Source organism: Aquila chrysaetos, chromosome 2 (genome assembly GCF_900496995.4).
Source record: "Aquila chrysaetos chrysaetos chromosome 2, bAquChr1.4, whole genome shotgun sequence".
In the NCBI taxonomy this organism is placed as follows: Eukaryota; Metazoa; Chordata; class Aves; order Accipitriformes; family Accipitridae; genus Aquila; species Aquila chrysaetos.
In genome coordinates this window covers 6085495-6112854 of record NC_044005.1, presented here as the reverse complement: position 1 = coordinate 6112854, position 27360 = coordinate 6085495, and the positions used below count along the sequence as shown (strand labels likewise).

The window sequence follows — 27360 nt, the reverse complement described above, 5'->3', positions numbered from 1 at the left end:
CACATCTACCTGTCAGGAATCCTTTGCTTCACTACTCTACATTTAGATTATTCTTTAAAAATAACCTCTATTTCTTTTGCAGTAATGCCTTTTTTTTTTTTTTAAACCACGAAGCTCCCCCCTCCCCCTTCTTTGTTTGAAACACACAGCACTTTTATGCAATAGACATGAAAAATGGTATTAAAAACGGATACTAGAAAACTAGTACAGCAATCCTTGATTTTTAGTGACTGATACTCTGCAATTTTAACCAACGTTAATACAAACAGACCAATACAGACTGCAACAGTTCACACCCTGCAAAATGTGGCCTATTCAGTCCTTTTCACTGCAAACAGAGGAAAAAACCCAGAGGATTTTATATTCTGCACACATTTATCCTTATATTTATCTAATCATACCACTATTCTCACACAGACATCTACTCCATTTTCCAGAACACTGTTATCAAGGCATAAAATTAACACCTAAAAATAGATTCTTATTGTCTTTTTTTACCTGGAAAGATCTACCCTGGCTGCATGCTCCACCAGACAGTTCCCAGATCAGAAATCCAAGTCAAATCCGCATTCTTAACAACCATGTTAACATTACAGATTAAAACACAGAATCCTTACCTAGGAGCTGCATTCTTTCAAATGTAAAATGGTTTTACTTCCTTTCTATCTAATCTGCCCACTGCCTGGACATATTTCAGCCTGACTTCCAAATATTTGCTCGCTTTCTCTCTCCCTGCACGGCATCCGCAGTTATACGGCATTACTTACATTCTCTTCCATATAAAAAAAAAAAAAAAAAAAAAAAAATTAAATAAAAAAAAAAATTAAATAAAAAAAATTGTGAAAAATCAGACATTACATGAAAGGCAAAGAAAAGAGACAGCCCATTTCAAAGCATCTGGCAAGCCTCCCCCCTGGCCGGCGGCCAAGCCTCCGCTCCAGAGCCCGCTCCCCCCCACCACACACCCACCCCCTCCCCGCGCATGCGCACTGCCGGCCAACACTCGGTTGCCGTGGCAACGCTGTAGGCCGCCTCCAAGTATGAACGGCCATTCTGTGCTCGGGCTGACAAAACCGCACGCTGACAGGGGAAGCGAAAGGGAAACGGTGTTCGACCTTCCTCAGAAGACAAACTTCATTTTTCTATATAAAGGAATGTTTCCGAGCGTACCGTGAAAAATCGCACGACGAGGGGAAAAGAAAACAAACAAATCCCACAACCAAACAGTCCCTCCTCCCCCCGCTTCTAAAGATAGCATCAAGGTTAAAAACAGGTAGCAGAAATAAAGGGAAATTCTGTAAATGCCGCTTTGATGACACGAAGAAACTGCCTATCTTTGTGGAAAAGGAGCCACTCAAAATATTTCAATGCAGAAAAACATTTTACTCTAAATATTAGCCAGAAAGTTCATCCACATCGTAGCATATGATTCTGCGATTCCCAACCTGTAAAACTGGTGTTAAGAAAACCCAACACTTACAAAGGTAACTCCTGCACTGCTCTTAAATAGTCTCTTAGGCACCAAATAGCTTTAACAGGTGCTGCGCATTAGCTCATACTTTCAGTCAGCCTACTGCCTTTGCTTTAATAGTTTTGGTTTTGGTTTTTTTTTTAATCAAACTACTGTTTTCAGAAAGAAGTTACTCTTTATATAACCTACATATAAAGTACAAAGAAAAAGACAAAGTTACTTCTATTTAAGGTTGGATTACTACTATTACGCTCAGCATCAATTTTTCGTTTGTATCTCTCCTTTGGACCCAGATTCCTTCTATCACTCTTTGCTGCCTCAAATTCTAAATTTCTGGGATTTGTCTCCACTTTCTGCACTGGATAACAGGAGGCAATCTGCCACTGGTCACAAATCCCAATAAAGACGGCTGTAGCAAAGGGAAGATGAACAGGTCTGAAAAGAAGTTGAAGTGAGTAAGCTACGCCTGAGAGTAAAATGCTGGAAAGTGCAGGATCTTCAGGCATGCAAGTTACTAAATTATCTTTGAAGAATGACTGAAATTGCCCAGACTTACCACTACTTCTTCAGTTTTCTCTTCTCTTTTTTCCTCCTCTTCATCAGTTTCTGCAGCAGCTCCATCTTCCTCATCACTGCTAGAGGACTCCAGAATTTCACTTATGTCCATTTTCCAGTTCCGAGGAACACCCTTTGTGTTGAGAAACGTGCTTGCCTCCTGTAGCCCTACAGAAGAAAGGGCCCTGGTTTTACCTCATCCACAGTATTCACAGTCACAAAGCATTTTTAATTTCCTTTTCACGTTCTTGTAAATCACAATGCCAACTTAAACAAAAAATGGAATTAAGTCATAAAACAGATACTTCAGCTTTAAACACTCAGTTTACACACTTTATGTTTTGAGACTGTCTAATTTTAAAAATCAAGTATCAGCAACTCAAGGAGTTTAGAGTTGAGAACACCCATCCCACACATGGCATGCTGTAGTTTTCCAGGCATAGGTCCCATGAACACCACTAAGGTTTACGCCTATGGATGCGAACAGTACCGAAGATAAGCACCTATACTTATCCACACATATTCTGCACAACTGCGTACTGTTTTCTTCTGTATGAAAGAGACAAATACTATAATAAAGCTATTTAAAGAAGTAAACCCATCCCAGTTAGATTCAAAATATCTTCATGTCTTAAAGTTCAGATTGCAAAAAAAAAAAAAAAGCAAATGTTTTGTTTAAGAGCACTGCATAGATGTTACATTAATGTTTGGAACAGAAAAAACAACACCAATGAATATGGGAGTGATGGGACAGTGAGAAGTCACACTTGCACAGTGGGAATACCTCATATGCTTCTCTTTGAAGAGGTGCTCCAAGGGGGAAAACAACAAAGCAAAACAAACCCAGATAACCCCAAAATGTGCCCCCCAGTCACAATAAAAGACTAGTAAGATGAATCAGAAGAATACCAAAAAGAGGGACATATTGCAACGAACCATTCACAGTGTTGCTGGAGAAGAAAAGGCACCAGTTTTTAATAGCTGCTGATAGAGTAACCTCCAGAAATCCGTCTAAACTCTTTTTTTGAAACCATTAGTACCTTTGGTTCAACAATATTCCTTCATGGCAATGAATGTCATAACCCAATTACATTCTGCATTAAAAAAAAAAAAAAAAAAAAAAAAACACCCTCTTTCTTCAATTTATCTTAAACTTGGCATCCAATCATTTTTTTGGCTGTTCTAAAGTTCTTGTACTGTGAAATAGTTATTAGGAAGAAAGTGTACAAGAAATCATTAAGAATTACATGAATCAATCTAAACCACCTCAAGCTCTCATTTGTGAGTATCATGTTAAATCTTTATTTGTTAAGAAGCTGTTCCACACCTTTACCCAAACCAGAGGAACTGTCGTTGAGTGGGGTTTTTTGTTGCTGGGTTGTTTTTTTTTTTTTTTCAAATTATTTTTAATAAACACATTTTAAATATTTCTCCTTAGCAAATTTCACGTTTCGAGGTCCAACTGGGAGAAACAACACTAAAAATTTAAGAATTATTTACATTAAAGTGAGAATCTGGCCTTTTACAAGCTTACTAAAAACATGGATTACTGTAGTTACATCATCTATCCATCCAGAAATCAAGTTCTGTAATTATACTTTTAAATCAAACATTAATCACAGGCAGGCTGTTCTAATAAACTTTACACCTTGCTGTCTGGGTATTTTTAACATAAAGATAAAGTTTTTTGAGCAATAGCACAAAACTTTAGTGACAGGAGAGGTACCTATGTGTTCCGTTGTTCAATGACGTTTCAGATACACTACCTTGAAAATATTCTATTCATTTTCCACGCATTTGGACTGGATCAAAAGAGGAAATTAAAATAAAATAAACAAGACTTCTACTAGGTGCTATTTTAATAATAAGGCAGCTATATCCAAAGTTTCTCTAATTCATCACATTTAAAATTGTTTGCAAAATATCCAAGAGCAATTATCAGAAATCAACAGGCCATCATTTATCTGCAAAAGTTAAAAGTACTATTGCACAAGATGACTTCTTTAGGACCTAGAATTATTCTAATTTACCTTTTTTAGGAGAGGACTCAGATTTTGGTAAGTTTTGAACATCTAGTTCTTTAATGTCTTTTCTTGCTACTGAGTAACTGAAAAAGAATAAGGTTCTGTTATTATTTTTAAATCACAGTAAAGCAAGCATTTGACTTAGAAAAACAGCAATTGCTACATTTTTCAAGATTTATTGTTCACTTTCAAGGTCCTTTCTAACAACTAAATGCATAAGGCATTTGTTATTGTAGGTCCTAATACAAGATTCAAACCCAGAGTAAGTTAACAATCTTTCTTTGAAATTCAGACACTGAAAAAACCCTTGTTATTAAATAATTAAGAGAAGGTTGTAAAGCTCTTATTTTAAGTGTTTAACCTGCACAAATTTGCAAAGGTAAAATACTCTACGTAGGCAAAAAACATTTTCTAAATTGAAAATATTCACATCAATCAACAGTTGCTACCCAAAATAGCAATCTAGCCAAGATGAAAGAAACAAGCCCTCTATTTTCAAAATGCATTTCTAGTAGCACAGAACAACAGTGAAGCCAAATTCACATATCTGCATTGATAAATAGCTGATTTTTATTTTTAAATTACAAAAGTGTTCTCACAGCAAAATATATGGAAGTTGCTCTGTTCTAAAGTTATACTGAATATTCAGTTACTGAATTACTACAATAGAAATGCTAACCAACCTGCAAGGAAAGCCTTACAAGTGAGTTATTATAAAAGATTTTTTTTCTTCTTTCATTATTTCAGAAAAACTGGAGTAAAACCTCAGGAATTGGAGGCCGCCATTTTCTGAAGTTAAAGCCATAAGACTATGGGGAAAAAAAAGTAAAACAGAGCAAGTCTGCATGCTTTTCCAATAACATTCTACCTTCAGCATATAAAGAACCAGACTTATCTAAAGGCTGATGATACATGTCCATATTAAAAGGCCAAAATGAATTAAGCCTTCAGTTACTTGAAATACATTTCAGTAATCAAATACTCGCACCCTGCTCAAAATCACAGCTATTAAAAAAAATACAAATTGTTCACTTTGAAAGAAGGAGGGAAAGAGAGGTGACAGCTGGCCTTCAGAAAGGAAGTTTTTAGTTACAATATGTTGAGACAGATGTATTAGAAGTAAGGATGAAGAGAAATAAAGGGAAATAGCTTTAAAAAAAACTAGTCTTCGTATTCTTTTGAATATATTATTCCTTAAGTAAGACACACATCTCTGTCTCTCTCTTCCTCCCGCCCCTCTCTCCCTCCTCCCACTTTTGGAGGGGGGACGGACTAACAGGACCTTTCTTCCTTTTTGCATGAATCTTGGTTCAGATTCTGTAAAAATTTTGATTAAACAGTTACTTTACATTCACTTTTTAATTTAAAGAAGTAGATTAAACACTTTTAAACTTTTCTTTTTAAACAGCCATGGACATCTGGGCACTGGAGGTAATGAGTCAATCAGATAACCAAACTACTACAGCAGACACCCATAAAGACATAATAATTAAGACATTAAGGGAAATAATTAGAACCAAAACTCACACTTCAAAGAACAGGAATCATCTAAAGTGTTAACACCTGGTTTTTCAACATTGTTAATTTTATTTTTTTTTTTAATGAAGAAACACCAGAAACTATTAATCCAATGAACTCTTATCAGTACACACAATGTAAAGGCAGGCGAGTAAGCACAAAAGTAGTTAGCTGGAAATGGACTATCAATGACAAATGTGTACAGCCAACAATACACAAAATTGTACCCTTTCCTTTTGGAAGAAACAATGTCTTCAGAAGCAATATGTAATTAGTTTTGCATTATTCTCCCATATGCATTTAATGAAAGTAAGCTATTACTTACAATTTGGAATCTGCAAAGGATCGAACTAAACACTGGTCCTTTTTCACTGTGACGTCGTCATTACAGCTGGGAGACACAACCTGAAGTTTCAAATAAAACACTTTTTTTAAGAAAAAAAAAAAAAGGCTGATCTTGAAAGGAAAGAAAGATGGACAGCAGGAAAACTGCTGTTTTCCTGTTTCTTCTATTATAGTTTCCAGTTCTAAAAAACGAAACCTACTCCAATTTATATTACTAAGGCCAACAATGACAAATTTCAAAAAGCAGTTTACCTCAAACTATTAGCTTTACTTGTTATGTACAAGCCAGAAAAGTTTGCAATTTCATTTGTAAATGCAAAACTAGTCTACTGGGGTGACATCATGGGGTCCTGTTTATTCACTCTGCTTTTTTTCTCTTGTTCACACAAAACCTGCTTAAAGCATCTATTTAAAAAGTCACAGCCCCACTTATTTTACACCAGCTTCTGATCTTTGGCATTCAAACTGAGAGGTAACTAGGTTTTTTTTTGGGTTTTTTTTAGTTGTGAATAGTATAAGCCAGTGTGGAATCCAGCACATCATTCCACAGCAGGATCATCTCCAAGTCTAAAAAGGTGATAAAAACGCATTTGCAGTATTTGTATTACCACAAACAGAACAAGTTTACATTTTGCTCTAGACCATATACAGACAGAAAATGTCAAATGCAGATGAACTTCTGAATCTACCAGGACTCAGTGGAAGCTGTGCCACCCCATTCAGACGAGTCAGAAGTTTTACCCTCAAAATCAAGCAAGGTAAAACATTCCTGTTTCTGAGGTAGCAGGGAACAGAACAGGTACGTGGCCTCCAGTAACTTAATTCCCTAGTTAGAACAATGTTAAGTTAAAATCTGATGTTAGTAAAGGGATATACAACGATCAGAACATGTACAACAATACTACATTTCACACTTTAAACTGAGATACGTAAAGCTGGATAAGTCAGTGTCAACTATTCACCCTACATTACACCATAGTGTTCTTTCAAGGAAGGGAAGCCTATGTAGTTAGTTACCTTTTGATCCTGGATTCAGGCAGGGAAATAAGATGTTAAACTAAGTTAGAAGATTGTAACAGCTCAGCTTGTTCCAGCTAACCCTGAAAACTCGAAAGGACTACGGAAAAATCTGCAAAAATTAGTGAACTAAACCTGCCTGTTTAATGCTCAAAATGCCTTTTTTTTTTTTTTTAAACAAACGCGTCTCTGATGGATGACAGAAGATGCATATTCAGCTTGTCTGACAATACCAAAAAGTTTATTAAAGCAAGCAACTTTTAATATGCATCCCTGAACTTTTCTGTGTGTATAAAGAATCTGCAAAGTGTCTACCTCTACAGTACGAGTCTACTTGTACTTGAATTTGTTTAATATATATTTATTATCAGCAATGGCAATGAACAGCAGTATCCTATACTGACAGTCAAATAAAAATAACCAACCCCTACTGCTAGAGTAACTGGCCATTTATGTAAATGCAAGCATGAAAGAAACTAGTATTTCATAAAATTGAAAGTCTAAGCAAAAAGACAACATTAAATACAAAAAGATAAAAATTCCATTGCAATTAAAATTCATATATCTAGTGTTCTTAAATTGCCTGGGAGTACAAGTCCTAACGTATCGTATTTTTAGAAGACAAATATTGTTACATACCAATCATTTTATGTGCAGTTTTGAAAGACTTAAGAGCTAGGAAACTGTAACTACACATAAACATTAATCTTTGCTCTCCTACTCTTCATAGATACTGTAGAGGATTTGTATTTTTAGCAAATACGGGCAGCAGAGCTTAGCCTGAATGTATTTGCAACTTTGCTGTAAAAGTTGTGAAGTCTGCAAACCATCCTATCCAGGAAAACTGCTATATGAACAATGTAACAAGTCAGATGACACTCTTGTCTAAAAAGATATTAGTAGTATGACACTAGAGGTGTTAATGTCTTAAGCAACTTACCAAAGCTGGATACCAGTCTGCCTTCTCAGAATTACAAGTCACACTCACAACTTTGCCAAGCAATTCATCATTGAGGCGCCTTTTATCTTCATCTTCTTCTTCACTACTTTCTTCTTCCTTTTCATCTTCAGTACTAAATTATTAAAACACACAGTATTTTAAAGTTTTCCTCTGAAGCTAGTATTTGAAAGCAAATACAGCTTACAACCACATCTTTCTTCCTGTTCTGCAAAGCTTCAAAAACAAAATCAGAATTTTAAGAGCTGAAATTGCTTGAAATACACTTAATATTTAAGTGCACTTACTTAGTAAGAGGAATTTTGTAGAAACTCTTTCCAAGTAGTAGTATTTTACAACAGCATCATGTTGGAATTGGAGGCCTGAATCAGGATTTGATCGTGCACAGACATGAAACAAAGAGAAATGGTCTCTACCCCAGAAATTTAAAAGTACCTTTTTTTCCTAATTTGTGCAGTATAAAGAAGGTTAAACATCCTACATTTCCTGACACAAGTTCCTATTATATGAAAGAAGCATAACATTCTTAGGGCTACTACAAGCAAAAAACCCCATCAATTTCATAATACTGCTAACATATGAACATGTCTGCATGAACTGAATTACTTAAGTCCATAAGCTGTGCACACAACTTGCATGATAGTGCATTCAGACCACTACAGCTTCAATGGTGCTACTTCAGTTTTAGCAAAGGACACTAAAGGAAAGGAAAGCAACAGAGCACTATCAAAACTCACACAGGAAGAGAAGATCTTCTTCCTCTATTAGATTTCTTCCCAATAACTGGAGTTCCAAAGTGCTCTGGATTGGTTAGTGGCAGTTGATCAAGTGTCTACATGGAAAAAGAGAAAACAAAATTAGTTTGCAGTTTTTTCTTATTATAAAATAAATAAACAAACTACTTAGTTTTCACTGCATGTCCATCATTGTCTTACCTCACTTTCTGCAAAGTGCCTTTCTCCCTTCAAGCATAATGAAGTTCGTCTCAAGGTCCTTTCATCACCATCATCAAAAACTAGTATGAAGCCAAGAAAATACATTGGCACAAGATGATCAGATCTTTCCCAAGCTGACAAAACAAGTCTACTATTTATGTCACAATCCAGAATATTCTGTAAAACATGACTTTCAAGACCACCATTTAAACATTTCATTAGTTCACAAGCAAAATGAAGGGTGGTATTCAAGATTCAGTCTAAGAACAGATAACATTTTCATACAGAGATTCAAGCCAGTATAAAGTAAGGCTTTTGCATGCAATACTCAAATTTAGACATGCTTCTTATCAATACACTGCACATTTCAAACCATAGCTACTGGATTCATACCAGTTACTATTATCTAACAATCTTAGGGGTTGGTTTGGTTTTTTTGTTTGGTTTTTTTTTGTTGGTTTTTTTTTTTAACTCTACCATTTATTCCTTATGCTACCTTTTAATCCTCCCTCTTGCTACAAACCACCCCACAAAAAGATAAATGAATGCAAAGAAACACAAGCGTGTGATAGTTTTTGCTACACTATCAATACTGTGCTACCAACAGACTGGGAGTACTGGAAACTTGCAGCTGTAAGTCTGACCAATTTATAAAGAATACTTAGTAGACATACTGTTCTCTTAAAACTCACTTATAAGTGAAAGGGAAGTTCCATCAATTTCCACCAACACACACCTGAACACTACAATGCTATGAGGCTATTGCAAGCTCTGCCTGAGAAAGATTTACTCTTTAGTCAGTTTAAATAAAACCTTTTCATGAAAATTTCCTTGAAGAGAAGGAAAGAAAAGTTACTAGTTCCCCCCGCACTGGCTCAGAACCCACTGTCAGAGCCATGTGAACAGGCCCTTTTCAAAGAGCAGAGACCAGGTGGCTGCAGTCTGTCATTCCAGTAAGGTAAAAGTTTATTTGTATGGGGTTAAAGTGCAGAATACTACTCTATATTTAAACTACTTGAAACATATTTTTTCCAGTAGTGAACTTAAAAAAAAAAAAAAAAAAAAAAAAAAAAAAAAAAAAGGAAGTTTCAAGTGTTGTCCATATCAGTATGATAATTTTGGCACACTTCTATTAAAAAAAAAAAATCTCTTGAGCTAGCACAAATATCAAATATATGTGTATTGTTAGCAAAAACACAGCAAGAAAAGCACTTATTTTGCCAAAAAACCTAAATAGAACAGTCACATTCTCATAATCTTAGATTAAACCCTTAGACTGCTACAATACTAAAATAATAACTATATAAAAAGGTATGAATACAAATTAGCTTGATAAGATAAGCTTTAAGGTTCCTCCATCTTCAGAGTAGAGATACTGCTGTGGTATACTCCACTACTGAATTATCTTAATGGTGTATGTTATAATACTTGTACACACAAAGCAACTAACTTTTCCCCCTTCAAAAAACCTAATATTTTAAGAACAGCAGATACCTATATGCCTAATTAGCTATACTAGTTAATAATATTTTCAAAACTTTTAAAATATAAATACCAGTAAGACCCGTCAACCCCAATGTCAGTATGTTACTGTCAAAATCTTGTAGTTTAGCTTACAGCTCAAGAAAGCCACTACTGCAACACTTCGCACCAACTGGGAAAACAAAGTATGAGCTCCTCCCCTCCGTATTACTAACTCAGCATTGGTACCCATTGATCAGCCAAGTACAAAGACCAGAGTGCTCAAAACAAATCTGAAGTTCAGCGTTGTCACAGGTTTACACTTACAACAACAACAACAAAATCCGTGCCACCCCTTTGAAGTTTCATTACCCACTCCAAACCTGTCACTCATCAGCTCTCTGTACACTTTGATAACAATATTTCATTGGCATATTTTTAAGTTTTAGGGTGGTTTGGCTGGTTGGGTTTTTTTTTTTTTGTTTTTAAACATTCTGTGCACCCTACAGTGTGTGCCACTTTCATTGCTCTGAAGAGACTTAAAAGCAGATTACCATCACCATCCTTTGCCAAACACATTCAGAACTAAAGTCAAAGTACTATGTTTTCACAAATAACCATTTTAGGGGACAAATGGCTGGTGACTGGCAGCAGGTAACTACCGAAAAAAGCAAACAGAACCTGATACTTGACAGTAAATAAAAAAAAAAATTGGTCTAGTTTATCTCCAATTTTGGAAGCTCTACCTGTTTAATTAAAACTAGTACAGGAGAGGAAAAAAATCAAGTAAACCATTCACAAACCAGATGACACATACCATTTTTTCATCCCTAAAAGATAAAAATCTTATAAATACTGAATGTTAAGTAAAATACACTAGTAAAACACACTAAACTCTACTTAAATTAGGACACATAAAGAAATTATGACAATTAACTGTGTGAGATATTCTGCTTTCCTCAATTACAAGAAACATGAAACTTAACTTAGAACTTTGAAAGTCACATAATTAGATATTCCTGACCAATACGAGGAAATTATAGATTGCAAACTGTAATTGCAACTGCAGAATTGTCAAATTCATAAATGTATATTTCACTTCCATGGACAAAACAACATGGAAGAAAAAATAATTAATGCTGAATAATTAAGTTTTCCTAATCACCCCTCAGACCCAGACACAATGAAAGCGTGAGCATGCTTTCAGAGTTTGGCAGTCATGCTTTCAATCCTATTCCCAGTTTTATACATGAATGAAGACAAGTCTACCCCATACCTCAAAAGCAGCCCTCTTCCTACAAGCCTTTCCTTGCCATTTCTCTCAGTTTTCTCCAGTTGAAGGTACAGAACTGGCCTGTTCTACAGAAGCTGTTTGTCCCTTGCCATACAGGGAAAAAGTGGTAGGCCACTCTACGTTTTCCAATACCGAAATGGGTGGACTACAAAAAGGAAAACAACAAAAAACCAAAGCCCCTTCTGAAACCCCTCTCCCACCCCTAAAACGAAAGCCAATTTTTCCAAAAGGATAGAGTACTTTCTTTCATACGAGGGGCAGTTATCACACAACTTCAGGAAAGGAAGGTGGAGAAGCACAAATTCTCAGACCTCCTTCCTGAACTGCAGCAGGCCAAGGAATTGGCGTAACCATTAAATGAAAGTGTAGAAAAATATGTCCGTTCAGCAGCCATGTGAAAGTGTCCCACACCTAGGGAAAAGCAAATGCACAGCAGAGTGCAAGTGTGCATGATTCCTTCAAAGTAATCAAGTTCAATATGTTCCATTTTACCTTGGTAATTTTCTTCCAGGGCTGAAGTGTCTCTCCCCCTCACCCCTTCATTCAGGTTAAAAGAATGGATTGAGTCAATATATCCAGCCCCTGAGAATCTCATATAAATGTATGTAAATACATATACACACACACGAATGACAAAACTAGAAAATATTTATCAAGTCTGTGTGTGGTTCTCCCTACAGACATCACCTGCTCAGGACAGAATATGCTCTTAGACAATTACAACAGAATTCTCAATAATAAAAACTAAATGGTGTTACATAGAAGGAGATACCATAGCATTATGATTACTTAAAAAGACTTTGCCTTTTTAAAATGATTAATAGAAAAGTGACAGTGACATTTAATTTTCTATCTTAGTGGAGAACAGCAGGGGCAGCGGTAGAGGGACCATGAGGGGCAGAAACAGAAGGCACTAATATTTTTGGTATTTCAAAGTCATTTAATTGCTTCAAGGATAAACTGAAACTGTTGTGGAACAACAAAGTGTGTACAGAACAGCATAAAAAAAGATTTCCTTAGCTAAATTAGTGATCACTTTATGAAGTGTCAATGGAGAAAGGATAGCACCATTTTTCATACAAAAATATCAATTATTTGAATTACTAAAGTGGGGCCAAGTAAGAAGTCTCTCCAATTAATCACAATACATGAAGTATTTTGTAATTGTAGCTACTTTAAACTTGCTTCTCTTCTAGGGAAAATACTTGTTTGCGCCTTACTGAAAGGATAATCAGAAACACATGTTGAAAGTCTCAGCACCTTTAAAAATATATACCTTTCTTAAACTAAGTAGGCCTTGTGGTTTCCATCTCACTTTTAAGAAAAATCTACTTCACCAAAGAACCGTTCGTATTACTGCCACACTATACATGCCTTTTTAATGCTAGTCCTAGAGCCTTTAAGAGAATGTCTTTTCAATGTACAGTATCATATATTAAGGATTTCACAAATATAAGCAGCAGGGCAGACGGCATGTTTTTTGGCTATGCGATACTTTGATACTATGATAGCAGTCATGTCAGAAGAACTTAATACACTCTAAGCTGCAAACTCATTCCTTTTTTTAACCTCATCCAGAAGTAAGACTGTTTAACTCTAGTTAAAATGCCTAGTACTAACAAACAGACAAATTTTAAACTGTTGAATTAATGCTGAATAACTTTTATTAATTACTTAATCATTCCTTAAATAGGTTATTGTTACAACTCCAAGTTCTCCAACAGCAGAAATTCTAAAGGTTGTACTCCATAAGAAAGAATTTAGTGAACAGTACCAGTTGTGTTAAAGAGAGAAGGAAACAACAACAGAACACAGGGAGATACCCACCCATACACATGTAATGTAGTCATCAAAAGATGCGTTTATAGGGCCACAATATTTATTGTAGAAAGGAATTTACAATCCTGTCCCCTTCCAAAGAAACATGTACAAAAAAGGAGAAGCCCTTTAAGTACTACCATCACCTAATCTTGTAGTGGGCATGTACTTGTTGGGGAAACAGGGTGTACCAGCTGATTACTTCAGTAAATACTTCTGGAAAGAGAATGATACATACTAGCCAGGAACCTATATACTACTATTTTAACTTACAGCAAAGTAGGAATGACAGAAAGAAAAGCAGCTTTTCTGCTGGCCAGAGGCCTTTCTTCAACATACGTTGCTTAATGATGAACACTGACAGAAGGGGGAAAAAAAAGATGACTAAGCAGCACAACCTGGAGGAACAGTCTCTGTTATAATGCTTGTTCTAGTCCCAAGAATGGGAGTTCAATGTGCTCCATACAGAGCATATTTAAACAGTGAAAATAAAATGGAGATTTTCAGAATTTCGCTGCATCCCAACCTTGTCTATAATAACAGGAAAGAAACATATTTTTTTTCTATTTGTGGAAGCCTAGGCAAGCCAAAGCTATGACAGAAAAAGAAAAACAAAGCTTCCCAGTGGGAATCAATGCAATACTTCCCAAAAATTAGAAAAGTCTCTCCATTAAAATTGAGTACCTAAAAAATGCATTAAACAGTGCAACTTTGCACTCACTATTGATGAGCAGGTACCTTCCATTCCCTGCCTGTAGTAGGCCCATATATGCCTTTAACAAAAATTATACTAACCGTCTCCTCACAAAAACGCTGTCTCAATGTCGGTTCTCATTTATTTATACAAGAAATACTAAGAAGTCAACTAATCAAAATAATTTTTAGGAACTGTTAAGAAACTTGCCACAAAATACTGCAGATCTTGTTTATAAATATCCCAAAGATTTAAAAAAAAAAAGAAAGAAAGAAAAAGGAGAACATAGCAGGACACTAGTGATAACATCCTCATAATAGTTACAATATTACTTATACACAGAGCGATCAGTGTTACCAGAACAAGACAGTCCTGTAATACACAAATGAATAGGGAAAACAACCTTCAAGGCTGCACCTGCTTGCTAACTTCAAATCCAACAAGTTATGTTAGTGTTACTGCCCAAAGGAGGAAAGATTCTATACTGCACAGCAAGTAAACATTTTCTTCTCATTCCCCACCCTATTCAGAAACTTTTATATCTGCAAGACAACAAAAGTACATACCAAGAAGTAAAAACTGCTCCAGTGTCACTATGCACACTGAATTATTTTCACTAGCTGCCTGACAAAGAAGTAATTTGTGAACTATCAGAGATGCTATCTACGAATGTCTAGATGTATGTGTGCAAGTTTTGCAGATTTTTGCTTTTCTGCTGTGGAAAAAATAAAAAGTACCAAGAGCCACGCAATACTTGTTGAATGACCTTGTAGACAAGGACTGTACTAACTACCAATTATTGTGCTACTGGAGATACTACAGAACTCATTTAAAAAAACAAAACAAAACAACAAAAAACCCCAAACATTTTAAATGAGCTTCAGTTCCTCTACAGAAATGTATATGAAATATCACTGAAAACACAGAAGTGTGATCTTTGAGTCCACTCATAGAAGACTATTACCTTACAAATCCAAATGTACTGTCTGAAACTGCTTTTTCTGATGTTACAGTAATCTTACTACTGTTACACATAACGAGATTAGAGAAAAAAATTCTACCTGCTTGCTTTCCCTACATTATTGTTTGTACACAATTTTGGGTTTTGTTTTTTTTTAACATTCAGTCCACATTGTAACAAAGGTGGTTTTATAATCAAAGGCTCTATCCAGCTGATCTGTAATAAGGTTCAGTTAATATACTTTTTCACCATCACATTTGCCCCTCTACCTGCACGTCGCCTAAACATGTAAGAGCAAAATGCGGTGCTGTTCTTTTTTCTAGATTCTCCGGAAAGCAACCAACACAGCAATTGCACAGTTTCTGTGTGCCACAGGCGCACTTAAACAATGATATATCCCATGGAAGGACTCCAGGCAAATACAGGGTTTCCTCAAAATCCACCCAAGCAACATTTTGAAGATGAAAACAAATTTGTGGTGGGTCAGGGTGGTACAGAGCACCAGCGATGTGGGGGCAACTGGACAGTTCCCCTGCCACACTTGTGGTTTTGGATTCTTGGATGACACATGCACAGCCTGAAGATGAAGTGATGCTTATGGGATGTAGAACTCAACAGGATGCTGGGAAGAACTGGTCAAACCAGCCACACAAACATGACTAGTGCCTTGCACAAACTACAAAATGTGTGCTGTTCCAGTTATGAAAAGACAAACTAACAGGCCTCTGGCATGGATGAAATCAACTCTGGTGGCACTAATAGCTTTTATCACCCTTCATGCAGAAGCAAGACATATTAGGAGCTTCAAGTTGTAGTGGAGCCAGAACCAAGCTTTTTTTTTCTGTTAGCATAGATATCTCCACAAAGCATCAGAAGAGGAAAACTTGTAAAAATAGGAAAATGTGACTATAAATGGCTCCTGTTAGCAACCCTGCTCCTGAAAGTCCTAGGACATCACTGTTGGTTTATTTTCTGATATATATTCTTGGAATTATGAACTGGAATTTTCAAAATCCATGCAAAATGAAAGAGGACTAGAACCAAATACTTAACACCTTTCATTTCTGTCACCTGCCCTCCTAAACACAGTACCCCAGAGTGATGCAACTGGTGGCTGAGACTGTACTTCATTTCCAGAACAACTCAAGTGGACTACCCAAAACTTTACTTGCATGAGGACAAGCATTCAGGTATCTAACTCCTCTCAGCGCACACTCACTCAGCATTCCCTGCAAACTGCCACAATGACTACACGAGAGGAGGAAGTTACCACCACATAAGGCTGGAGAGCAGCACAAGCAGAGGTATGGGGCTCACAGAGGTGTTTCAGAAGTGGTGTCTGGCCGTGCTGATGTACAACACCATACTAGAGCCAAAAAGGAAAAAATCTGTTGGCTTTGCAGTGTGAAAAGAATGACAAAAATTCTTTACTATTTATGTTAAAATATTCTGCCATTTCATGATAACTTTTAAAAGGAGAAAAGACATGTCTTCTCTTACATAGAAGTACTAGATGATGCCCAAAAGCCACAATTCTCAAAAAATAAGGATTCAGGCTCCCTTTCACTCTGAACAGCATATAAAGCCCTACTTTTGACAGCAAGGTCTGTTAGAAATGGCAAATGCCTCTCACTGTTTTTTCTCCTTATTTCCTACTCATTTCAGAGGAAAAATTACTAAAAGTTAATACATGTTTTTCTCTTTCTCTCTCTAGAAAAACTTTACCATGATTTTATCTAGCAAAATACAAGATACAAGGCTCAATGTATTTGATCTGTTTTTTTTCTTTTGTTTCAAGTTATAGATATGGTTAAATGACATACAGTTGACAAGATCTAAGCACATACAGATTACTGACCTGAGTTTTGTCAAAAGAGAGATGACACTTTCATTTTGATGGGGCAATAAAAAAGGCCACTCTAACAACAACTCTTCAGATGCTTGCTCAGCTGAGATACTATTTCTCACTAGTTCTGTACAGAAGCGATATAAAAGTGTTTCCTTAAAGAACATATAGCTAAGGATTCCTGTTTTCTGAAATTCTGGTAGTGCTTGCAAGATTCCAGAGAGAATGTGAAAGAAGGAAAATACAACTATGCACTTTGTTAAGGTGTGGTCTGGATTGTGGCTGCTTCTTTTTTTTTAGTCATTTCAGACATTTCAGTATTCACTTGAAGCATTTTACAAGTTAACAGAGAATCAGGTGGATGGTACACTAATCCATAATTCAAATCTGGCTGAGCTGAAAGCAGATCTGATAGACCATTCTAATGCTATGCAATTATCACCTAGCAATATATTCAGCACTTCAAAAGCATCAATGCAGCACTTAAAAATTTCTAAATTAATAAGTTCATTTTAAATAATTGCATTTTGAAGATTAAAACATCCAACTGAACCATTTGTTATCCAAAGAACTTAGACTGCTATTGCTGTCATCCCACTTCAGATTCAATTGAGCAGGTGAGAGAGCTGACTTGTGCAACGGCATTTTCCAGACATTGTTAAACTTTCACTCCAAACAGCTTTTGTTTCTTCACCTACTTATACTGAAAAGCTGAATTTCAAAGGTAATTTCAAAAGTATTTCCAAATCACAGCTGAAAATTTCAATACGACTAAATGGCTACAGTAACAACATTATTATGTAAAAATAGCTGAAAAAGTGATTCCATGGCAGCTGCAATAAAAATAATTTCGGGTACATGAACATCACTGATAGACAGGAGATACTGTTAAAATAGACTAACTGATCATCATTGTGGCACGTTCATTATGGTGGTGGCAAAGTAGCCTACTACAGCAAACTCAGCATAGCATTTCTACTGGTTCACCTTATTGAACCAAGTAAAGTTGCTTCAGCTGACTTTTCTTCTTTAGATACCTATCTGAAATAGACAACCTGATTTGCAAAAGTGAGCACCATTACTTCTCAGTAGACCTGCATACAGTTTGTTTTGGTGGATTTTTCAAATATTTGTACTTAATACTTTGAAAATGTTTGTCTGAATATACTGCTGGTTTTCCTATCTCTATCAGTCTACTTTTAGATCACTGAGAAAGAGATGCTACATAAGACAGAAAATAAATAGTACAGGAAAAGCACATACTATTGAAACACAAGCTTTCCCTTGTGCCTTCCATCTCAAGCCCGACCACATTCAGGAAGATATTCTAGAAACCTGAAGGCTGTTTAATCCACTTCCCTCTCAACTCTTTAGCTCTGACTGAATCAGTCACCAAGACTGCCAAGTGGTACAGCCCACCATCTACTAAAGAGGAACCAATTGAACTCTGTTTGCTTCATAGCAACGTATACATTCACCTAATATCTATTCAAAACCTTCTACAAAGATACAATGGAAGCAACAGGCAAAAGATAAGGCTTACTTTTCATACCTCAATGTTTCTGTACTCAACCTAGAACACTTCCTTAATTTTAAAAGTAAAATAACCATTTTTTTTATGACACAAACTTCATGATCTTTGGTCAATGTTACCTGTGCTTTGAACACCAATGAGCATGTCACCACATACAACTCACAAAAATGTTTGTAAGATCTAAATACAATTTCAATGTGTTACAATTGACGTAGCCATAGGTATATATACTCTACATGCTATATTACCATACTGCATATTAACTTACCATAAGATTACTTAAATCCCACAGGCACCCCCAGCTCCAAATTTTTACAACATCCTAGCAGTCTTAACACATTTGCATATGGAAAACATATGAGTTTATCTCCCGTATGCCACCTCTCCAAAAATATTTTTGGGGGAAAGAAAATGACAAAAATTGATCCACTGGCTCAAGTTTCTGAGGAATTGCACTTTAATAAATGTATAAAGTAAAAATCATGGTATGCATGATTTATCTCTTACATTATCGGGGAGAGTTCAACAGCTTCTTAAATCTAAACAACAATCCACCAGTGCAGGGCAGAGCATGTATTCACTGTTCATGTTACCTGCTCATCAAGTAAAGATTTTTGGCAGAAGTGTACTGCTCAAAAGAAAAAGGGGGCGGGAGGGGAAGAAGAAAACGCAGACAAAACTCACCCCCAAAACAGGGGATTTAAAGTTCACCTGTCAAATGTAAGAAAACAAATATGTTTGGTTTATCAATTAATAGTTCAAAGCCTTTTTAATCACTGAAGCAGGAATATGTAGGGTTGGTTTACTGATGTAAATCTTCTCGTCCAAATTCAAACAGAATTAGCTAAAAATGCTACTTTAAAACTAAAATAACTAAGAATTTTGAAATGAAAATGCTAATTTATAAACCATGAAATTATTAGTGCAAGACTCTGTTTCTTATCTCTTCTGTATCAGAATGGTGAACCTCTAAGTCAATATAAAGCAAAGTTGAAGGTCTCATTGTTGAGTGTGTCCCATCATAGTACTAAACTGAGTAGATTCTAAATCTTCTGCACTCCAAAATAATCCTGCCTTTCCTCCCTGACCTGACATACACTACAATTTTACAGCTAAATCTACAATTTTACAGCAATGTTATAATCATGAAGAAGAATGCAAAGAGCAGTGAGCTTTGTCAACTGGTAAATCAAGTAGCTTATATTCAAAGCACACAGTAATAATCATAAGTTGATAAATCCTTGCAAATTATCTGCAGTGAGAGCCTTATCCTGATCCCACCAAAGATGACATAACCTCACCTACTGCAATGGAAATGTTGGATTACTGAAAATATCTTCTTTATATCCTAAAAAGGGGGTTAATGAACCAAAATAATTGACACTTCATATGACAGAGGACTCCTCAAGACAGTATGGAAGAATATGAAGTAAAGCTAAATACACTCAGTATACACGGCAGCTAGTAAGAAACAAACAGTTAAAATTTACAAGTACTAATCTCAAAAGCATTGCCAAAGAGTAGCATGTACAGGACAATTAAGAGGACCATGTTCCCTCCATGCTACTATTAGTGAATACAACGCTCCACTGCTGTAAGAAAGTTGTACAAAAAAGGACAGGTGCTTGCAAAGCTCTCCGATTCAAATACTGTGGTTTTTTTATTTGCTTATCTAGTATTACTTGAATGTTGCTGGGTTTTTGTCATTCTACTGTTAAAGCTGTTTCAGAAAAACCTAGAGATCATAATGGCCAATTCTATATTATTCAAGATACAGAAGTTTATCTTGGAATGAATTCTTGTTCAACATTGAAATTTCACTGACCCTGAAGAGCACATGAGTCTCCAACATGAGAAACAAAGTAGTTTTCTATTTCACTTTAGATATAATCATTAATTGAAAATTATTTTAAAGCAGTTATTCACATTATAAATGAATGTCCCCTCTTCTCTAAGCTGATATGTTTCAGTTCTTTTCTTCATCAGAAATAGATCCTGTCTTCTACTGTTTCATACAAAACACGACCCTCAACTTTACACAAAACAGACAAATGACTTCAGAACGCATAGTGGTACTGCCACTTGTGTACAAGATTGCATATAGTGAAAGGCGGCTTGCATTTCAGTCATTCATTACATGCCACAGGTTTTCAGCTACAAGTGCAATTACAAAGTTTATGTCTTAAAATCTGCAAAAATTATTCTGAATTCCTGTGAGTGAAACTGACATCACTATACATACGTTGTGCCAAATAAAACTTGATTGTTCAGCCCTGCAATTACCTGTGCAACAGCCTCCCTGAACATCAAATAATTATTGTCCTATTTTAAGTTTTAATTAGAAATATATTGTTTAAAGATTACAGATCATAAATGAAAACAGGTGGCTACTCACCTACAGTATACCAACTAGCATCTGTCAACTTGCTGATAACAGCTTCTTGAAAGGATCCATCAGGCATTTTGGTTTCAACCATTGCACCAACCTGCAAAAAGGAGTATCTCAAGGTTACATGTAATCCCAAACTCATATAATGGACAAAAACACATGTAGGCATTAATTCTTCCAGCAAGGTAGATTTTTTTTTCCCTAAAGACTCATTTTCACTAAATGTTACTTTGTAAAATTTAGTTACTTGGCTGGTAAGAACAAAGGTCCTTAAGTATGAAGCCTGAACTGCAAGTAGACAGTAAAGCAGCAAGAAACTCAGAACATCCAATTTCAGCATGATTTCACAAGAAATAATAGAAGGCTAATTGGAAATAAATATTCAAATATTCAAAGTAATTATTGCTTTAATACTGATATGCATGCAATTACTACTATTTCTTACACTTTAAACATTGTTATACTGTCAGCTAGATCACAATTTCAGTAGCAGCCTACAACACGCATTGGTGTTCTTGCAGTAGCTACAGAAAAAAAACAAATACAAAAAATATGATCTCCTCTAAAGAGCTCTATTTGCATTCAGTGTTTTACAATGCAGCTATGTATTTTAGTAGACAACTGTTACATATCACAATGATACAAATCAACACATATTTTTATATAAAGTACATAAACTATTTTAAAACACAGTTAGCGTAATCATATTTACTATCGTCCAACGGGCTTGAACTTAGCTTCGTAATCAAGTTCTCAATTACTTGTAAGAAGTTTCAAAGTTTCATTACTTCCAAGAAGTTTTGTATCTTTTAAGAAGATACAAAAATCATCATGCCTGCAAAACTGCATATGAAGTGTACTACACAGAGAAGCATAAACAGCCTCTAAAAGCTACAAAAGTTAAGACTAATCACTCAGAATCAATCTGATCTAAAGCAATGAGCCTCCTTCTGTTGATTTAAATTCTGTAGAACAGGTACCCACTTAAGCAGCATCAAAACTTAGAATTTTACAAATCAATTATGTGAGTACAGAAAAAAAAAAGGCACGCAATATACATACTCTTAGAGGTCCTTTCACTTGGTCATCTTGCACTAACTGAGTTGAGTTATCCCCCTTCAGGACCACCTGAAAGATATCCATAAATTTTTTTATATGTAACTTATTTTTAACAGCATACAAAAAGCATATGAAACTCTATTTATAGTAATAATCATAATTTGGAAAATAAGATGTTTATCAAATGGACTCAAACATTACTGAACGCAAAACACTTGGCATGGACAGTTTTACTGACAGGAAGCCCCAAGTATCACGCTTAATATTTAATCTGAAACATCATAATTAAAGAACAGGGCAAATCAAGCATCAGCCATTCCAAGGCAAAGAAAATACATTTTGATGCGAGTTTGGATATTGATGCAATCCAGGGCATACCTGGAATTGGGGCTTCCAGATCAGAAGATTAAGCAGGTTTTTCTTCTCTCTACTTCAACTGCAGCACTTTATTGACAACACATTGAATACTAAACTACAACCAAAATAAAAACCTCTCTTTATTAAGTATGTATCAAAAAAATCACTAAACTGACTGCAATACCACCATTTCTGCTACCTTGAGCAAGGGAAAGTTTTTATGGTAAAGATGTGAATCACTAAAAGTGTAATGGAAATAAGGATTAGTTACAGTGTAAGTGAACTATGCTTCTCCCTTTAAAATCCGACGTTTGAGAAGGCAACACTGATGAGACAGAGTGAATGTAAGCCTATGCAATTTGAATCCCTGAGTTTGAAGAGACTCAGTTTAGAAACATAAAAGATGAGTATTTAGATGTCAACACTGTTGGCTGTTTCACTGCCGTTTGTTATAGCAAAACCACCTATGGTGTTCCAATAAAAAAATTTCAAAATTCCTATTTCTTTTCAGGAATCAAAAGTTCCAGGAGCTTCCTTTCTACCTATAAAGATGTCCAGTTTTCCGGCTTCCCCCAATTATCCCCCAACCATAGCCTACACTGTAGCTGTATTTATAAATACAACACTAGTGGCATGCTAAAATAGCATTGGTATTAACACACATTCAGATCAATAACACACTTTGTGCAATTTTAATTTAAAATTTTTTACTATGATTTGCATCGGCAGGCTGTTCTGCTACTCAGGAAAAGACTACTGGACTTTTTGGACTCTTTGCACTCTTGGCAGGTGTGCCAGGGTGTGCCTACATGCTCCTAATTACAATATCAGGCTTAGCTTGTTAAAACTTCAATTGTTATAATATAATTGAGATACAGTGACAGGAATTTCCACCAAGTCACAGCAGCCTCATACACTTCCAAATCTTATCGTGGAGTAATAAAGCATATGATTCTAATGAGGAAAAAAACCCTCACACCTATCAACAGTCTAAATACTCTATTAGATCAAAAGTGCAGATACAAAATCAAGGATGTCAGACCAGGGAGGGCAGCACACTGCTTCCTACAGAGCTTCTTATTATCACAGATTTCAAAGAACATCACAAATTTCTATAAGTACTCATTAAGAACAGGGGAAAAGACTCCAGTATCTGAATTGTTTGGGGTTTTTTTTCTATTAATGAAAAGCGCTCTGATAAAGTGATATGATCTATGCGCGTAACTGAAGAGGCTGATAGCTAGTTCTATTTATGTAAGCATTAAAGCACATGAAAATTTAGATGTGTAGTTATAAAAAACAGCTTTCATCTCTATTTGTTAGGGGGTTTGGGGTCACTAATGCCTTGTTTACATATCCTGGACAGTAGACAAGAAAGTGGGAAGATTTTGACAAAACAAAGCAGAAGAACAATTTCTATCTTTACTTTGAATTCTTAACTTTTACTTAACTACGTTTTATTCTTGTTTTCCCATAGTAGCATTTACAACAGTACTGCAACACCAAAATAATTACTTTATTTTTCGGTTGTTTTGGCGTACGACCTGTAAATGTGAATGAATATTATGTGCCAGTACTACGCATGTAGAGAAATGTAGATGGCTACAGCCAGAGCACACTGTTTTAGAAGTGGCAGCAGCAGCAAGATGCTCAAAACCTAACAAATGTTATCCTGGGCATTTCTAAAACCTGGTCTAAGAAACTAAATATTGCCATCTTTTTTGCCGTAATGTTGATTTATTTTGGCATTGCCTCTTAAGTTCCAAGCTATAAAACTGAGGATGTCAGTTGGAATGAAATGGAACTTTTGCTTCTGAAGAGGTTGCTCTTATTCCTTATTACTCATGTAAAGCCATAATCCTCTATTTGTGACATGAAAACTGATTGCTGTGAAACTGATGCATTCACAAACAGAAGACAACCGTGATCAGGGAAGAAGTAGCAAGAATAGGTAATTTGAAAGCTCATTTTTGTTCCAGCATCCTCCTAAAGAAAAAAATAAAACCCCACCACCACCACCCCAAAAATAACAAAAAAACCCAAACAAAACCCACCCCAAACCCAACACCAAAATATGAAAAACGACATTCAAGTGTTCTTTAAAATTCATGCAGTAAGGTGATGAACATTTCCTTATCTTCAGGACTAGGATCTTCTCTGACAGTCCTTTCAGCACAATGCTTTAATAAAATCAGCAACAACCACAGTATACTACCTTGACTTTCACAAGCCTTTTCACTGTCTTAATCTTTGCCTCACAGAAGGCACCGCGGTACTTGGCACTGACATCAGTTCCCACTGTCAGGTAGGCAGGCTCATCTGCTGCCTATTAAGAAACAAAAAACATGAACAAAGTTTAGTTGTTCTTATTTATATTTACAGCTACATCGTTATACATCGAATTTTACATCTAAACTTTTAGACTTATTGACTTTTAAGTGATAAACAACATCTGTACTCAGAATTGCAATCACACAGTTCTTTAAAAGGAAAAAAAAAAAAAAAGAAACCAACAAACAAGTTACAGGAAGTTTTGTTTTACCAGTAATGCTGACACCCCCCCCCCCCCGATTCTGTCAGCCTAATTACTGTCCCAGAAATATCTTTGAGGATATTGAACTGATATTTGGAACATCTCCTTATAAAAAGGGTAATACGTATAGGAGTGACTACTAATTCAAGTCATTCCTATACAGCATACAAAAGGAAAATATTTTAACTGCAAAAAGGCAGTATAAGAGGTAGTTGTACTTTTTTTTCAGCTATAAGAAATCCAATGACACAGATTATTTAAAACATTTGAGATTGCTATCATCATGATACTCACAATTAAGTCTGTAACATTCTATATATAGTTTTCTTCCTGCTGACTAAAAGGAGACCTCTAGAGAAATTTGTTGCAATCTTTCAAACAGCTGTTAACTAGTATTTTTCTTTCTTGAAATGCCTTTATCAAAGCTTAATTGCTTATGCATTTTAACAGAGAGAAATATTTCTCATCATGTTTTCCTTAATCTGGACTTTATTACTCAACATTTCACTTTATTGTGATTGTAGCAACTGATAAACGAGGACAAAATTACCACGTTGAAAATGTCCATCAAGACAGGAAATCAGCACAGAATATGAAATAACTGTTTTTTCTGTTGAGTTTTTTTTTTTTAAATTGTTATTATTTCTTCAACTCCGAAAGCAAAAAAAAGTTTTTCTCTCTTTTGTAAATTATACTGCAATTGTTAAGCCTTTGTACTGAAAAAACCGGCAACAGCTAAGGCGGGACAAAAGCTGTGGTTTTACAAACTTGCAATAGCAGCTGCTGATACAGGAAGCATTTAAAGACAGTAGCCCAAAGGACAACAACTCAAAAGACGTCGTGAATTTTCAAGACTGCTCCTGCAAGACGATAAGAGCTTTGCTCACCCACACCTCAGCTGGAGAGCAGAAACAGGATTTACAGCATGCACCGAAACCCCAGCCAGCGCGATCCTACTGTTGCTCAGCCGAGACGTGCGATTAAAAATGAAATCGCCAGAGCAGCTAGCGAGGCGGGGTGGGGAGAAAGGGAGCCGGCTCCCCGCTCCGGACTCAGCCTACCTTCATCTTTAAAGGTTATTTGAGGGATTCCAGCTCAAAGACTTCTCCTCCCCGCGAGCACACGGGAAAACACTGCAAAACAAGAAGGGGGGGGGGGGGGGTGTCGGCTGAAGGCTCAATCCCTGCGAGCGTGGGTCTCCCCGTGAGGGGGCGGCCGGGCTGCGAGGGGAGCCCGGCGCGGGCGGGCAGGCGGGAGCCGCCGCCCGTCCCAGCCCCGCCGGGCCGCGGAGGGAGCGGGGCCGGGGCCGCGGCCGCCGCCCGCCGCTTCCCGCCCGGCGGCCCCTCGGTGTGTCACGTCGCCATTGCTCCCGCTCCCCGCCTCAGGCCGGAGGGGCCGGGGCGCGCGTTTAAGCCGGGAGGGAAACCCGTCGCCGCCTCACACGGGCGGCTCGCTCGCCGGAGGAGAGGGGGGCCGGCGGGGCCCGCCACCGCCTTCCCCGCCCCTCCCCGGCCCTCGCAACTTTCTGCGGCCCGCGGAGGGACGCGCCGCCGAGCCCCTCCTCCCCGCCCCCCTCACACCGCCGGTCGGGCGGACTTCTCGCCGCCCCCCCCCACCTCCGGACACCCGCCGCGGCCGGGACGCCGCAGCCCCCCGGCCCGGGGCACGGAGGGGGTGTGTGTGTGTGTGTGGCGGGGGGGGGGTTGTGCAGCGGGGGCGGGCCGGCTCCGCGCGGCTGAGGGGAGCGAGGATGGAGGGCGGGCGCGGGCGGGCCAAGCGCCGGGGCAGCCCCGGGAACGGCGACGGCCGGGGCGCTCGGAAGGGGGGGGGGGGGGGGCACGGGGAGGAGTTCGGGGGGGAAGGGAGTCCCCGTCCCCGCCGTGAGGGGAGCGGCGGGCGGCCCCGCTCCCCTCACGGGGTGGAAGGGGGAAGCTCCCGCCGCCGCCGCCGCCGCCGCTCCGCGCCCCCTCCCCCGGGACGAGCAGTCGGAGTTCCGGCTGCCGAGGCGCCCGCCGCCCCTACCGCTGACCCTCCTTACCTGCAAACTCGGAACGAAGTGGGCAGACCCCGCGCTGCCCTGCCCGGCCCGGCCGCCCTCCCCAGCGCCGCGGCCCCCTATCCGAGACGACGACAGCCCCGCGAGCGGCGGCGGCGGCGGCTGAAGCGCGGCCCCGCTCCACCCCCCTCCAGCCCGGACTCGCACCGAATCACCAGCGACCAGCCCAATAACAAGCTGTTGAGCAGAATCTGTCCTCCTTGAACTCCCATTGGCCCCCTCCTGACGCCCCGGGGGCTCTGCCCCGCCCGGATTGGGCGCCGCGGACAGCACCCCCATTGGTCACAGGGAAGCCTGTAGAGGGCATTGGCCAGGCGTCGACGCAGGTAGCGCCAAGGTGACTTTTGATTGGCGCCTCTTCGGAGCGCCAGCCGATTGGCGAAGGTTGAAGTGAAGTCAGCGTCCCCCCGCGGCTGATTGGCGGGAGCGGGATCCGGATGTAGCTCTGGGCGCGGGGACTGGCCACTGCCGGGAGACAGGAAGAACAACGGAGCCATGTGATTGGTGCGGGCCGTCTCTTGGAGACGCGGTGGGG

The 27360-nt window shown here is 38.1% G+C and overlaps 1 protein-coding gene across 10 annotated transcripts in view; it reads right to left on the bottom strand.

The window, feature by feature from the left end:
* Positions 1 to 27062, bottom strand: part of ARID4A (AT-rich interaction domain 4A) — a 51047-nt gene extending 23985 nt beyond the window's left edge. For 7 of the 10 annotated variants that reach the window (XM_030001871.2, XM_030001897.2, XM_030001905.2 and 4 more), the window contains exons 1-11: positions 26808 to 26952; positions 25831 to 25902; positions 24452 to 24562; positions 21883 to 21948; positions 20827 to 20917; positions 8824 to 8903; positions 8626 to 8720; positions 7871 to 8003; positions 5894 to 5973; positions 4057 to 4133; positions 2028 to 2194 (exon numbers count right to left, since the gene is read on the bottom strand). In XM_030001871.2, coding sequence (XP_029857731.1) covers positions 2028 to 2194; positions 4057 to 4133; positions 5894 to 5973; positions 7871 to 8003; positions 8626 to 8720; positions 8824 to 8903; positions 20827 to 20917; positions 21883 to 21948; positions 24452 to 24562; positions 25831 to 25836 — 906 coding nt within the window. In that variant the 5' untranslated portion in view covers positions 25837 to 25902; positions 26808 to 26952. Of the gene's footprint in view, positions 1 to 2027; positions 2195 to 4056; positions 4134 to 4733; positions 5059 to 5893; positions 5974 to 7870; positions 8004 to 8625; positions 8721 to 8823; positions 8904 to 20826; positions 20918 to 21882; positions 21949 to 24451; positions 24563 to 25830; positions 25903 to 26807; positions 26953 to 26972 lie in introns of those variants that run through there. The other 3 variants (XM_030001881.2, XM_030001914.2, XM_041128345.1) reach the window with 3 other exon arrangements.
* Positions 27063 to 27360: the final 298 nt, after the last annotated feature.